This window comes from Lissotriton vulgaris, unplaced genomic scaffold (assembly GCF_964263255.1).
Source record: "Lissotriton vulgaris unplaced genomic scaffold, aLisVul1.2 SCAFFOLD_3244, whole genome shotgun sequence".
NCBI lineage: Eukaryota > Metazoa > Chordata > Amphibia > Caudata > Salamandridae > Lissotriton > Lissotriton vulgaris.
Window position 1 is genome coordinate 191,447 of NW_028252570.1, and position 14,333 is coordinate 205,779.

Consider the following 14,333-nt stretch of genomic DNA (forward strand, 5'->3'; position numbering starts at 1 on the left):
CGGGAGGGAGTTCCAAGTTTTGGCGGCGAGGTAGGAGAAGGACCGTCCCCCTGTGGTGGCTCTTCGGATGCGGGGGACGGCGTCGAGGGCGTGGCCTGTCGATCGAAGCTAGCTTTTGGGGGCGTAGAAGTTGAGGCGGCTGTTGAGGTATCCTGGGCCTTGTTTGTGTAGGGCTTTGTGTGCGTGGGTGAAGAGACGGAAGGTGATTCTTTTGTTGACCGGGAGCCAGTGCAGGTCTCTCAGGTGTCCGGAGATGTGGCTGCGACGGGGGATGTCCAGGATGAGTCGTGCTGAGGCGTTCTGGATCTGCTGGAGTTTCTTCTGGAGTTTGGCGGTGGTTCCGGCGTAGAGGGAGTTGCCGTAGTCAAGACGCCTGGTGACGAGGGCCTGGGTGACTGTCTTCCTGGTCTCGGTGGGGATCCAACGGAAGATCTTACGTAGCATGCGCAGGATGTTGAAGCACGACGAGGAGACGGCGTTGACTTGTCTGGTCATGGAGAGGGAGGATTCCAGGATGAAGCCCAGGTTGCGTGCGTGGTCTGTTGGTTTGGGTGCGCTGCCTAGGGCGGGGGGGCCACCAGGAGTCGTCCCAGGCGGAGGGTGAAGATCCCAGGATGAGGACTTCCGTCTTGACCGAGTTCAGTTTCAGGCCGCTGTTCTTCATCCATTCGGCTACCTCTTTCATCCCTTCGTGAAGGTTGGCTCTGGCGGTGGCGGGGTCGTTGGTGAGGGAGAGGATCAGCTGGGTGTCGTCGGCGTAGGAGATGATGTTGAGGTTGTGCTGGCGTGCGATGTCTGCGAGGGGGCTCATGTATACGTTGAAGAGGGTTGGACTAAGCGAGGAGCCTTGAGGAACGCCGCAGATGACTTCAGTGGCTTCTGATCTGAACGGGGGGAGGCGGATTCTCTGTGTCCTTCCGGCGAGGAAGGAGATGATCCACTCCAGTGCCTTCTCCTGGATTCCGACGTTGCTGAGGCGCTGCACTAGTGTACGGTGGCAGACAGTGTCGAAGGCCGCGGAGAGGTCTAGGAGGATGAGGGCTGCTGTTTCTCCGTTGTCGAGCAGGGCTCGGATGTTATCGGTGGCTGCGATCAGGGCGGTCTCGGTGCTGTGGTTGGCCCGGAAGCCAGACTGCGAGAGGTCGAGGGGATCCGTTCGTCTCGAGGAAGGCGGCCAGCTGCTTGTTGACGGTCCTCTCGATTAATTTTGCAGGGAACGGGAGCAGCGAGATGGGGCGGTAGTTCTTGAGGTCGGTGGGGTCGGCTGATGGCTTCTTTAGTAGAACGCTGAGTTCGGCGTGCTTCCAGCTCTCAGGGAAGGTGGCGGTGTCGAAGGAGGTGTTGATGATGTCCCGCAGGTGGGGTGCGATGACAGCGTCGGCCTTGTTGAAGACGTGGTGAAGGCAGGGGTCGGTCGGAGATCCGGAGTGGATGGAGTTCATCGTGCGGACGGTGTCTTCGGTGCTGATCGGGGTCCAGGCGCGGAGGGTGGTGGTAGGGGGCGGTGGTTCGGTCGCGGCGTGCGTCAGTTGAGTGCTGAAGCTGTTGTGTATGTCCGCGATCTTGTTGTGGAAGAAGGAGGAGAGGGAGTTGCAGAGGTCTTGTGAAGGGGTGATGTCGTTGTGTCCGGCGTTGGGGTTGGAGAGCTCTTTAACGATGTTGAAGAGTTCCTTGCTGTTGTGTGCGTTGTTGTCCAGTCATTCCTTGAATGCCGTTTTCTTGGTGGCGTGGATCAGTTGGTGGTGTTTTCGGGTGGCGAGCTTGAGGGCAGTCATGTTGTCCGGTGTTGGGTCTCTGCACCAGGCTCTCTCGAGGGCTCGGCATTTCTTCTTTGAGCTCTTGAGTTCATCAGTGAACCATGGGGCTTTCTTGTTGCCGGGTCTGCTAGGTGGGGTCCTCAGGGGGGCGAGGTCGTCTGCGCAGTCGCTGATCCACTTCGTGAGGTTGGAGGCCGCTTGGCTGGGGTTCGTTGTGCTGGTGGGTGGGTTCTTGCTCAGGGAAGTCGCAAGCTGGTCGGCCGTGATCTTGTTCCAGCTTCTGCGTGCAGTCTGTTGCTGGTCGTGGTGGATCGTGGTCCTTTTGAAGCTGAAGTGGACGCAGCTGTGGTCCGTCCAGTGGAGTCCGGTGGCGTGGCTGAAGGTGATGTCCTTACTGGATGAGAAGACGGGGTCGAGTGTGTGTCCGGCGTAGTGGGTGGGGGAGGTCACAAGCTGCTTGAGTCCGAGGTTTGCGAGGTTGTCCAGCAGGGTAGTGGTGTTGCAGTCGTTGTTGTTCTCCAGGTGGAAGTTGAGGTCCCCGAGGAGGATATAGTCAGCGGAGGGGAGGGCGTGCGGGCTGACGAAGTCGGCAATGTCCTCGCTGAATTGTGTGCGTGGTCCCGGGGGTCTGTAGATGAGGGTGCCTCTGAGGGTGGTCTTGGGGTTGATGTGGACCTGGAAGTGCAGGTGCTCGGCGGGTGCGAAGGTGTCGTTGGTGTTGGTCGCGATGCGGATGGTGTTCTTGTGGATGATGGCGATGCCTCCTCCAGTCTGGTTGATGCGGTCCCTCCGGATGATCTTGTAGCCGTCTGGGATGGCAATGGCGATGTCGGGCGCTGAGGAGGCATTCATCCAGGTTTCCGTGAGGAAGGCGACGTCTGGGGCTGTGGTGTCGAGCAGGTTCCAGATGCATTTCAGGTGGCTGCTGCTGTTGCTTGTCTTGGTCTTGGTCGGTGCTGGAGAAGTGCAGGTCCAGATGCAGGTGAACTTGCAGGAGTGACAGCAGAAGGGTCCGTGGGTGCGTCTCCGGGTGGCTCGGTAGCAGCCCGGGATTCGGCCGGTGTTGAGTGCGTTGAGTTCAGTGGCGTCGTAGATCCGGCGGGTGGGCTGGTGTCTGCGGGAGCCAGGGGTCCTGGCACTGGCCGCAGTCCAGGCGCGGACGGGCGCAGACGGGCTTACCTTTGGCGCGCCTTTGGCGCTCAGTCGGCGCTCCCGCAGCGCGCGTCCGCTGCGCGGTCGCTCTGGGGGCGTCATAAGAAGGGAGCCGGGAGGGAGGGTCCGCTGGGAGGCGGGAGCGTGTTATCCAATCGGCTGGTGTGGGGGCGGGGCCGCAGGCAGGCAGCGGCGGGAAAAACGGGTGCAGGCTAGGCGGGCGGCCCTGCGGCGGCTGGGGCGCTGAAATCGGCGTCGGCGCAGAGCGGCGTTGAGCACAGGCAGCAGGAGGCTAAGGAAGCAGGAGAGGTGAGGAGCATGGGGGCGACCAGGCCGAAAGTGCAGATAGGGAGGAGACTGCGTGAGAGGTGCCGCGGGAGCAGCTGCTGACTAGCTCCAAGGCGGCCGCATAGCTCTGAGGCGTCTCCCTCCCGCGCAGGCCCAGCAGGGATCTTGTCAGCGTGTCAGAGGGGCGGCGCTGCAGAACCGCCACTTCCCTCCCGCGCAGGCCCAGTGAAGCGAGGCTTTTACCCCTGAGGCGGAGGAAGTGTCTTGGGGAAGTGATAATGCTGAGGAGGAGTCAGCTGGAAGGTGAAGCGGTAGCGTCTTCCTTCCTGCGCAGGCCCAGAGAGTAAGTCGGCCTGGCTGGGGAGAGAGCGGACGCTAAGAGAAGAGTCTGCCTGTGGTGAGGTGACGACTCCCGCTGCACGGGTTGGCTTAATCAGGACAAACATCAATTCTGCCATAAGTAAGCCGGGTTCTGAGAGTTGGGGAAGGACATCAAAACGGAGGCATCGATACAGGGTATAATAAAGGAACTATTTCCTGAAAACTTGAAGGGAACTGACAAATAGACCAGGGGAGCCTGTACTGGAAAGACTAACATTCTGGAACTAGCGAGCTACCATTTATAGCACTATTGCTGGCTTATTACTCTAGTAAACTGGTAGCCAGAACACCACAGGTGATCTACTTAAACGCCTGATCTTGCTGGAATTTTAATGCCTGTTCTTATCTGCTTAGGGGTAAACCGACCTGATATTTGTCAATGCATTCTCTGAACTTATTATAAGGGAAGTGTCAAATGCTTTTCAAGGTTTAAGATTGAGCACTCTTGCTTCTCTTAATTGAGGGGTGGGGTGTGTTCTTACTGCTAACTTGAAATTCAAACCCCAAAAGTACTGACCGAAATATAGCGCATTGGAGGGGATTACTGAATTCTTGCCAATAGACAATAAGGTTCTAAAACCAAATGTAATGGTGAATTTATAAGGATACTGGAAATCAAATGTGGAAATGCTTGCTATATGTAAACAACCCCTGGTTGACGCGGTAAGACCATTCAAAGAATTTTTATAAAGTATTCCGTATTTTTCTAATCTGGTGTAGTGTAATTTTTAGTGGATGGGCGCTGTATTGCTGTGTGGAGTGTGACGCAAGCATAACACAATTGCCTTTGAGAATAGACCTTCCTACTCTGTGCCAGGCTAACCTATGTGGACTGGTAACCCCAGGTCCAACAGACAGTTTATATCCTGGACCAAATTGCATAGCTTAATTCCATTCTGTAATGTTTGGTCTAGCGTGCTATTATGGGCTTAAGCCCAGATGTTAAAATGTCCAGCAGAAATCAACTCCTAGAAGATATGTTTATGGATAGTAAGACAATCTAAGTATTTACAATAAGGTAGAACGGTGGTTCCGAAACGTTGGCACGGGGACCCCAGGGGTTCATGAAGACTCCTCAGGGGATGTGCGACTACTTAGAAAATTGAATAATATTAACAGATTAATAAAGTGTATAGAAATAAAAACGCTTTCTGATGGATACATCTGCCTGTGGATTCCTCACCGTATGAATATTCCCTGCGCCAGCATTCCGCAGAATTTTTTCCTAGCTCCCCACGCCGACGAGGACGTCTGCTCCGCTCGCGACTCCGCATGACGTCACAGGAGCCACAAGAGAGCCTTGTCTGCGTGATGGCGTCAGCTCCCTTTATTCCGCGCCGTCGATGCGTAATGGTTTTCTAGCAGTCTCCATATTTGTGGAGTTACTTAGTTGTTCCTTCTGCTATTACTATTGCTAGAAGTGATGTCATCTTTGAGAAAGTCTGGTTTTAAACCCTGTAGGGAATGTAGGGGTCTCATGTCCGTCACTGACCCCCATGAAGATTGTCTATGGTGCTTATCTTCGGATCACGACGTGGAGAACTGTTCCTGTTGTAGAAAAATGAATCCTAAAGCACTAAAGAACGGGAAGCCAAATTGTTTCTGGCCAAGGCAAAGAAAGAAGATAGAAGGCGAAAACGAGATAAGACTAAGTCGAAGTCGTCGACTTCACATACATCGAAGTCGAGCAAACATGAGAAATAAAGAAGGCATGGATCTCGGCGCCGCGCGTTGAAGGGTAAGGCTTCGAGGTTGCCTTCGCCTGCCCCTCGACGTCATCGTACGGACTTAGCGTCTCCTTCGCCTAGAACCACTCCGGCGCAGTCTTTGGCGCCGAGGAATTCTCCAGCTTCAGACATCCGAGTCGGTGCAGGATGTTCCACCTTTTCCTGTGCCTGAGATTGAACCGGTGGATCTGGTTGAAAATTTTAAAACGTACTGTAAATGTGAAGGAATTTTAAATTGGACTCCGGAAATTAAATTAATTTCCTCAGATTGATTTGTGGGAGCAGTGCAGGTGCATCAAATAGAATATTGTATGGACAATGAGTGGCCTCAATTGAATTTAGAAACAATCCAACTTTTCTTTTACAATTTTTTTTTTTCATTACGTTGCGTTTGCGAATTATATGAAATGTGTCCTCATTTGTGTAGTTGTTCGATTAATGTTTTTTTCTGTATTTTTTGTGTAATATTTTGAGGTTCAAATCATCCACAATGCTTATGCCGGGGACCCCGGCTTACAGTAATGACTCAGTGGGGTGTCCTCGACTTCCAATAATGATTATTTTTATTTTTTCCACATCAAATTCTCCCATTGGGAGTTTTAGTAACAAAAAAGGTTTTCCTATGCAGTTACACTGAACATGGGGCCTCCGCAGGAAAGCTTTGTGCCTTCAGAGGTACGGCCATTTTTCTGAAGGCCCAGAGGACACTTTCAGGTATGTGGAGATCTTTAAATATGGCAGGCTGTAGTCCTTCCGGTCTGTAGAGTTCGTCTATCTGCTGCCCTAGCCAGCTAGAGTGCACTTCACCAAGCTCCTTATGCTTTTCAAGATGTATGTCCCTTGTTTTGAACCTGAGCATTCAGAGTTTCTCTTGTAAGTTTCTTTTGGACAGTGTTTTCCTGTTCTCCGTTACATCAGTGACAAGGACGAGCAGTATCAAGCTTTATGCCCTCTTGAATATTATGATTTGGTATTCATAATTAGATTTCGTGTACAAGCCACTTCTGTTATCATGTGGTGTTAAGTAAAAATGTCAGTGATTTAGATTAGATTTCTAAAGCTATCTCCGACTATCTGTGACTTGGGGTTGTCCTAGCATTGTCCCTCCATCTCGTTTTAAGTTAGTACCAAAAAACTATTTTAGTAGCAGCTAAGGAAAAGATATGCTCGTTAATTTTGATGGTTTCATTAGGTTCAGAGTATGCCACTGTTTGCAAAGATCTAGGATTAACTGTTTTGGTCACATAAGGTAAGTATTTTCATAGCTAGATGAGGTGTAGGTCTTGTATTTTAAGCATTTGTTGAGCTCGTATTTCAGCATTGAGGCCTGTTTAGCTAGACATGCAAGTGTGCTTCTTATTAATAGGTATTCTCTTTATCACATTGGTTTGCTTGTCTGAAACAACGTCCGGTTTTGTACTCTTTGAAAAATTTAAGTATTTTCCATGTATCAATTATGAAACTTAAACTAAAATTTGCTTTTCAAAAATGTTTATAGCTGTTCTTTCTTCTCTTTTAGGCATTTGTAAAGGATGTGCACGATGATTCGATTACTGTTGCATTTGAAAATAAGTAAGTACGTACAGAATTTAATGTAAACCTATTGGAATGGGCAATATATTGTAGTTAAAACATACAAAAGGTGTTGGGAGGTTGCTTGCATTGTCTGACCACTGGTAATAGCCCGGAGTAGCACTCCAGCCCTTTGTTCTTTTGCTCACCAGGCCGCCTCAGTTTGTAGCCAGGAAATCAGTCGTGACATTGGTTCCCATTGGAACAGTCCAGCCTGAACTGCCAATCCAGGTCCTGCCTGACTCGGACCACAAGCAACCCAGGTCTAGTTGCTGGTACATATGCAAAAAGAACAATTGATGGACAGAATGCATAACAATGTCATACATTCACCCCAGTACAGAAATCTGGGCTTAAATCTATCATTGTTTTGCTCAGCATGCCATTCCAGTTTGGACCCTGCCTTATGCAAATTAGTCTTGACCCTGCGCCCTATGGGAACAGTCCAGCCTGATGGATTTAACCCAGATCTCTTGATTGGGTGTGAATGTATGATTTATTCAGCATTCCGTCCATCATTTGTTTGCGTAGCACTTTTCACCCTAAATGGGATGGGTAGGCCCAGACGTGGGTCCCTTGCTCACTGTGCCACTGGATTCAAGCTAGTCTGGCTGATGAAGGGTAATACCCAGAAACCAGTCCCAGGATGTTTGTTCCCGGTCCAGGAAGGACCTGGCCTCGCAGTTCGAGATGGATTGTTCCCATTGGGCGCGGGGTCAAGACAGATTTGCATATGGCCTGGTCCAAAGTGGAATGGCATGTTGAGCAAAAGAACAATGGATTTAACCCAGATCTCTTGACTGGGGGTGAATGTATGATTTATTTAGCGTTCCGTCCATCATTTGTTTGCTTAGCGTACACATTCAAAAGCATATGCATAATTATATACATATTTATACAATTAATCTTCAATTGTTATTTTCCATTTGTGGTAAATATTGCATCTTTACTATTCTTTGCTCTCTGCCACCATGTGTTTCATATTATGTGGCCGTCTTGCACCTTGACTTCATCAAGGCTAGTCTTCAAACTAAAAAGCCTCTATTTTATGAAGGCCAAACATTTGTCCTCCAGTGTGTAAGTCAGTGGCCATATTTTGGAAACCCGTGCACCAATCTAATAAAAATTGATCCTGAAAAATGCTTCACAAAGACCATCAGTCTGCAGCGTTCTAAGCAACCTCAAAGACTTTGTCATCATTTTAATCCTATACCTTCAACAGCTGCATTTATATCAAAAAGATAAAATCCCAAAGCAAATGAGGAGCACATAGGTTCATATGTCTATATGTGGATTATATATACTTTACTACATGGGTCCATCGAGTAGTATACATATGGGAGGCAACATTTTTTGCCTTTGTAATGTCCTTACCCTGGATAAATCTCGTATTTGTATGGCAAATACTAAAAGTAGCAAAGGAAAAACATTTTGAGACTGTGTTTTTCAAAGTAAAAAATGTTTGAATTCATATGAAATGTTACTAATTTATATAAACCTAACTAAGGAAATGCATAGATTGTATAAACTTTTTCTCTGAGTGTGCAGGCAGAAGTAGATAGTGCACCATTATACATAGAAACTCCTTAGTCACATGTGATTGGCAGGGTGTACATTTATTTTGATCAGTTAGAATATGCCATGGTCATTCTGGTTAGAGGACCCAGGGTAGTTTGTTGAACTCTACTCACACAGAGGTCATTCTATAAGGACCTACATGGAGGTCTGCTTACTTGACAAAAAGTGTTCTTCAGATCATTCACCTTGTACAATATCCACTTCTTACTTCATTTTAATGTTTTAAAGTCCAATAAATGACTCATTTGGATGCTCCATTGCTTCTCTTGATGTGCCAGGAGCAAAGCATAAATATTAAAAACAGGTTTTTATTTTATCTAAAATTATATTGCCTTCCAATCTAATATCAGCTGTTTAAAAATGTTAAACTTTTTATGATGTAAAGGTTTGGCAGCTCTTTTTTTCAGCGATTGGGGCATAAATAAAAAATGACAATTACAAATAATGATTTGAGTATTTTTTTTGTCAATTCCATAATGGCATCGCGTCCAAAATTACTATGGAAATAGTGTCTATGAAAGCCATAACTTGGAGCTATTTGCTGCCAGTTGTTATTCCTCTACTGCCTGGATAGTTCCTTAGTGAAAGAAAATGGTTCCAGAACTCTGACAAACCCTATATGGGAAAGCGGCCAACTTTGTGTAGTAGCCTGGCTTAATTGAAATGTAATGTACTCTAAACAAAGAAGGAAGTCTTACCTCTTAATCCTGTTTGCACTTTGACATGATCCATAATGTTGTACTAAAATGACAAAATAAGTCAATTAAATGGAGGTTAACACTGATATTAAAATACCCTTTGTTAGAAAGTTACCCTATTTGGCCTGTTAACCCCCATTTTTGGTGCTGAATGGAACTGGTGGCAGCTGATCATGACTGAGTCCTTGGCTCTGCTAGTCAGGCCCAGGGCCAGTGCTATGTTAAACACATACATTGAGGTACACTTATATTTGGCATGATATATAAGTGCCTAGTAGATAATAGGGCCAGGCCATGGTCTACCCTATACGTCCCTAGTATGTAATGGGGATGGCAGTTTAGAGGTCATCTGACGTGCTCCAAATAATAAGCAAAATCATTTTTGCTTATTTGGAACCCACCAGGTCTCCCCTAGCAGGCTCGAAAAATCATTCAACTGTTACTGGACTTGCAGGTCTAGTAACGTGAATAATCTACTCAACCTAACTGTAATGTACTTGACCCGTGAACTGGTCACGAATTTTGTAATCCTAGACAAATATTTTCTCTTATGGAGCCTCCTATTTCTTTATGGTCACATACGAGAGCACCTTCAAATATTCAATTTCACTATTTCTGCTGTAGAAAAAAACTCTTTTTATTTACTAGACGTAATGTTTGCTCCACGTATAACAAGAATCGCAACCATAAATATATAGGGTACACATGATCTCTAGCTTGCCTCTTAGCTCACTAATAGCATTGTCATCTTGGCAGGAGCTGTAATAATTCCCAGTTCATGTTTAAAAACTCACTTTTCATAAATACATTATTAAAACATGATGTGGTAGTGCACCGTCATTTACGGATAGCATATTTTCCATTGAAAGGGCCTCAAACCTTTCCAAACACCATGTAGTTTTACTGATAATTTTGCATAAACAATATTTGGAAATTGGGTTTCAGCAGAAATATTTAACATTTGCACATCTCTATGTAAAGTGTTCAAATTTGTTTTGATCCTCTAAAAATATATTTTTCACCAAAGAATTACAAAAAAATGTCTTCATAACTAGTGAGATATGTTTGAAATGTTTGTAGAGTTCACTTAGCTATTTCAGTGTTGTGTTAGAAAAAAGCCTGAGATCTTACAGCCTTTCTATTCACGTGTTTCACAGTTCAATTATCACAAAGTTCAATACAAAATCCTCTAACTTCAGTCACAGAAAGAAAATAAATGCAGGAAAACAAACTGACCCTTGACCTCTGTCTCTGAAAGCCAACAAATGTGACAAGATAACAAGATTTAAAGGCATCTTTATTTCTCTTTCACTTTGTGAGTAATAAAGATGCCTTTAAATGTTGTTATCTTGTCACATTTGCTTCACTTTCAGAGACCTAGGTCAAAAGTCAATTTGTCTTCCTACATTTACTTTTTGTTCTGTGACTGAATTTCAGCTTGCCAGAAAGGGTGAGTAGTCCCTAAAAAGAAAATAGCTCCTCCTGATTAAATCTTGCTCGACAATGCGATCCCTGCCTAGAGTGGGGGTCCTGTAATTATGAGCTCGCGCTTTATGAAAAAGAGTTTTTATAAACCCTGATGAGGAAGAAATTGCACATTTCGGCGTTTCCCCTTAAAGATAGTTCGCCTCATAGACTAACATGGCAATATGTTATGGACACATATTTATTGCTAGGAGAGTGTAAAAAATAGCATTCAAAGACTGAACAGAATGGTATTGATAAATCCAGCACTTGGCATTGCTGAATTTAGTATAACATGTACAAAAAAGAAGTTACAAGACGTTACTTTCTGTAAGCCAAAATCCATCTTCTTACCTGATTGGTCAGCCCTGAGAGGATTAACAAGGTAGCTTGGTAAGTGGCCTGTCCGGGCAGAAGCTATGGCCTGGCAGGGCAGATGCTATCTGATGGAGAGATCTCTGTGGAGCACATGGATGCCAGAGCTGGGGGTTGGGCCATAAAGCATCAACTTCAAAGGAGGAACAGGTCAAGTAAACCTGTCAGCTAGAGCCAACCCCTCTCCTTGCCAGATGGGTACTCTTAAGGGAGTAATTCACAGATGTGAGTGGGAGAGTTTATAGAAATAAACCATACTCTGAGCTTTGTTTATTTAGCTCTTTCTGCTCTGCGGAAACTTCAGCCATGATGGATTTTGAGAGAATAGTCATTTCTCGGACAAGACTGTGTTACACTTTGGAGGTCGTAGGCCTGCTATTGGGTGTTGCCCTGCACATCATTGAACAGGGGTGCTTCTGCTTGTTTTGGGGGCTCACAGCTGCCATCACTCTCCCCCGCCGCTGTTGAGTTTTCCGGCCGCCGAGAAGGGACGAGCCTTGCGGGACTACACATCCCAGCGTCCCCTGCCTGACCGGGACGCCGCTTCCTCACGCCTGCCGCTTCCGCCCGGAGGCGCTTAAACAACAGCAGCACCTCCCGCGTCGCGGGACACGCGCAGGCGGCGCCTGGCGGTGCCCGGGCAGAGGGCGGGCCATCTGTGGCCATCTGTGGCCATCTGTGGCCATCTGTGGCCATCCGGGGCCAGAAGAGGCCGGGCTGGGCTCTGTCTCTTGGCTGATCCGGGGTGATCTTTCTTCCATGGGAAAGAGAAAGTTACATATTTCTTTGGACCAGGGAGGAACTAAACTCAAAATACCAAGGAAAACGGCCACTATTATTTCCTACCTTACCTCAGCAGTGGGAGTATTGACCTCTGAAATTGCTACAGCAGAGAAGGAACTTGGGTTAGTGAATAACGATATCGACCCGTCAGGTTCTCCCAGCGATGTAACTAATCGGGTAAACCACATCCCATTGGAGCCCACCGTAATAATAGATAATACCGTGGGGATTACTGGCCCTATCACCCCAGCTTTGGTAGTTGACGATATCCCAATAAGAAATACCCCTGGTTCCCCTTCGTCGACGATGGCTGGATGCACAGACCCCCCTAAAGGTTCTAGTCTCTCTTGGAAACAAGGTCAAATGGGAAGGAGGAAGCGCAAGGCGGGGAACAATAAAATTGATGTGCTGGATGATGATAAAGATATAACCAATCTGGAAACTAGGATTCAGGACATCCTGGAAAACTTTTTTGCTGAGCGGTTGGAGCTCGTCTTGACCCCAATAGCTACAGACATTGTAGATTCTTTGAACAGCTGTGTTTCTGATTTAAGTAAAACATGCGAGAAAATAGCAGCGGCTGTTAATGGGAATAGTTGCTCCTTAGTAACGATACATAATAGGGGGTCAACACACAGTAGAGACAAGATAGGGTCAGAGAAGTCAGGAGCAAATGTTCACTGGAGGAGGGACTCTGGCTTGTTCGAAATAGATAATGCACAAACATGCGTAAAAAATAACGTGGGTACTGAGGTTGCAGCAAAAGAGATAATGACACCCCCCCCAGTGAAACAGGGAACAATACTGATTTAAATAAAGTAAGCCTATTAAGGAAACATGGGGGAAAGGCCGAGTTTCAGCGTAAGAGGCCATCTGTTGTACAGCCACGGATAAATCTCCCTCCGGCTGCAGCGCCATTTGTGGCCATCCTAGTGGGAGTTCCACCTTTGAAAAGGGGGGGAAAGGGAGTCTACAGAAGTTTTACTTTATCTGACAAAGAGATGGTGTGACCAAAACTGTACGGGAAGCACTGGAATCTCTTCAAATATCTCTATGGCGAGAAGGGTTGGATGGTTAGGGAACACTAGAAAGGAGACTAAAGGTGACTGCGTTGTAGTTCATTTTAACAGCGCGAGTCACCCATCGCAACTGTTTTGGGATGCCTCTGAACTGAGGTTTGAGGAAGGGAGGGTGAGGGCGGTCCCATTAGGATACTTTTATCCCCCAATGATTAGTGAGAGGGCATTGCAGGCAACAGTACAAAGGGTGGCGGTTGTGCAAAACCTAGTAGCGGTACGGCCTCCTGATAATGTAGGGACGGAATGGACCTCAGCTGTAGCGGGTAGAAGACACTCAAGCCATTCTACAGATCAGGTGACCCAGATAATAATGAAACATGATCCTATTGTATTAACAAATAGGTTCTCAACCTTGTCCGACAATATAGAAATTGATTGACTAGCCTCAATCAATACATCGCCGTCTAAACATATCACTGATAGTGGTATACCTGAAACAGAAACTGATATTGGCTATCTAACCACAGAGTCAGACACATTTAGCATCATGTCGTGGAATATTGCGGGACTACGGTCCAAAAGGGATGATTCTCATTGGTTGTCATCTTTAACTTCCACAGACATTGTCGCATTCCAAGAAACATGGGATAGGAAGGGAGATTTCTGGGTGGATGGCTAAAAGACTTATTCAGTACCGGCGCGGCCTTCTTTAGCAGGGAGATCAAAGGGGGGGCTAATGCTTTTAGTCTCCATTAAATTAAAAGGGACAGTAAGAATGTTGGATGTTCAATCCCCAAATGTACTTGCCATAGAATTTATGGACCCAAGCTATGGCAAAACACTTGTGATAAATTTTTATATTGCAGAGGAGGGGGGGCAATGCAGCGAACACCTTCTTTTTTTGACCTATTTTTTAGAAGATTACAAAAGGCAACAAACCACTTTCGTTTATATTATTATTTTGGGGGATTTTAATATTCATTTGTGTAAACATAATTGTCGATAAGGGAGGACCATGGACCTGCGTTTGCATTAGTCCCCCATTTTGAACATACAATGAAGGGGGAGGCCCTGGAATACTTTCTGGCATCTTGTGATCTATATGAACCGAACTTTCATGACAACCAAGAAAGGGTCTTTACATTTAAGGGTCGGGAGAATAATTCGATTATTGACTACATATTTATCTCACCGGCCTTGTTAAAACATGTTATTGTGTATAATGCAATTTTGTCCCAATTTAGTGATCATAATCCAGTGATTATAAAACTAGATTGTGGATTTGAATACCTAGAAATAGGGTCGGGGTTAGAGGGCCAACACATGTTAAAACAAAAGAGCAAGGGAGGAGGCTGAAATGGTCTAAAATTATACCTGAAGACCTGTTAAATAGTCTACATGTTAGAGTTAAGGAAGAACTGGAAATATGTAATAATCATTCACCACTGGGGAAGGAAAAAATTATTGCATTTGAAAAAATTTGCTAACAGGTGGCCCTGGAACTTACACGCCCAGTTAAACATAAACCGGTTAAACTGA

The 14,333-nt window shown here is 46.4% G+C and overlaps 1 protein-coding gene across 1 annotated transcript in view; it reads left to right on the forward strand.

Annotated features, from left to right (window-relative positions):
• LOC147662101 (fragile X messenger ribonucleoprotein 1-like) overlaps window positions 1–14,333 on the forward strand; it is a 203,772-nt gene that overhangs the window by 147,167 nt on the left and 42,272 nt on the right. Inside the window, exon 2 of the mRNA XM_086951109.1 lies at window positions 6,825–6,877. Within this exon, the coding sequence (XP_086807235.1) occupies window positions 6,825–6,877 (53 nt within the window). The remainder of the gene's footprint in view (window positions 1–6,824; window positions 6,878–14,333) is intronic.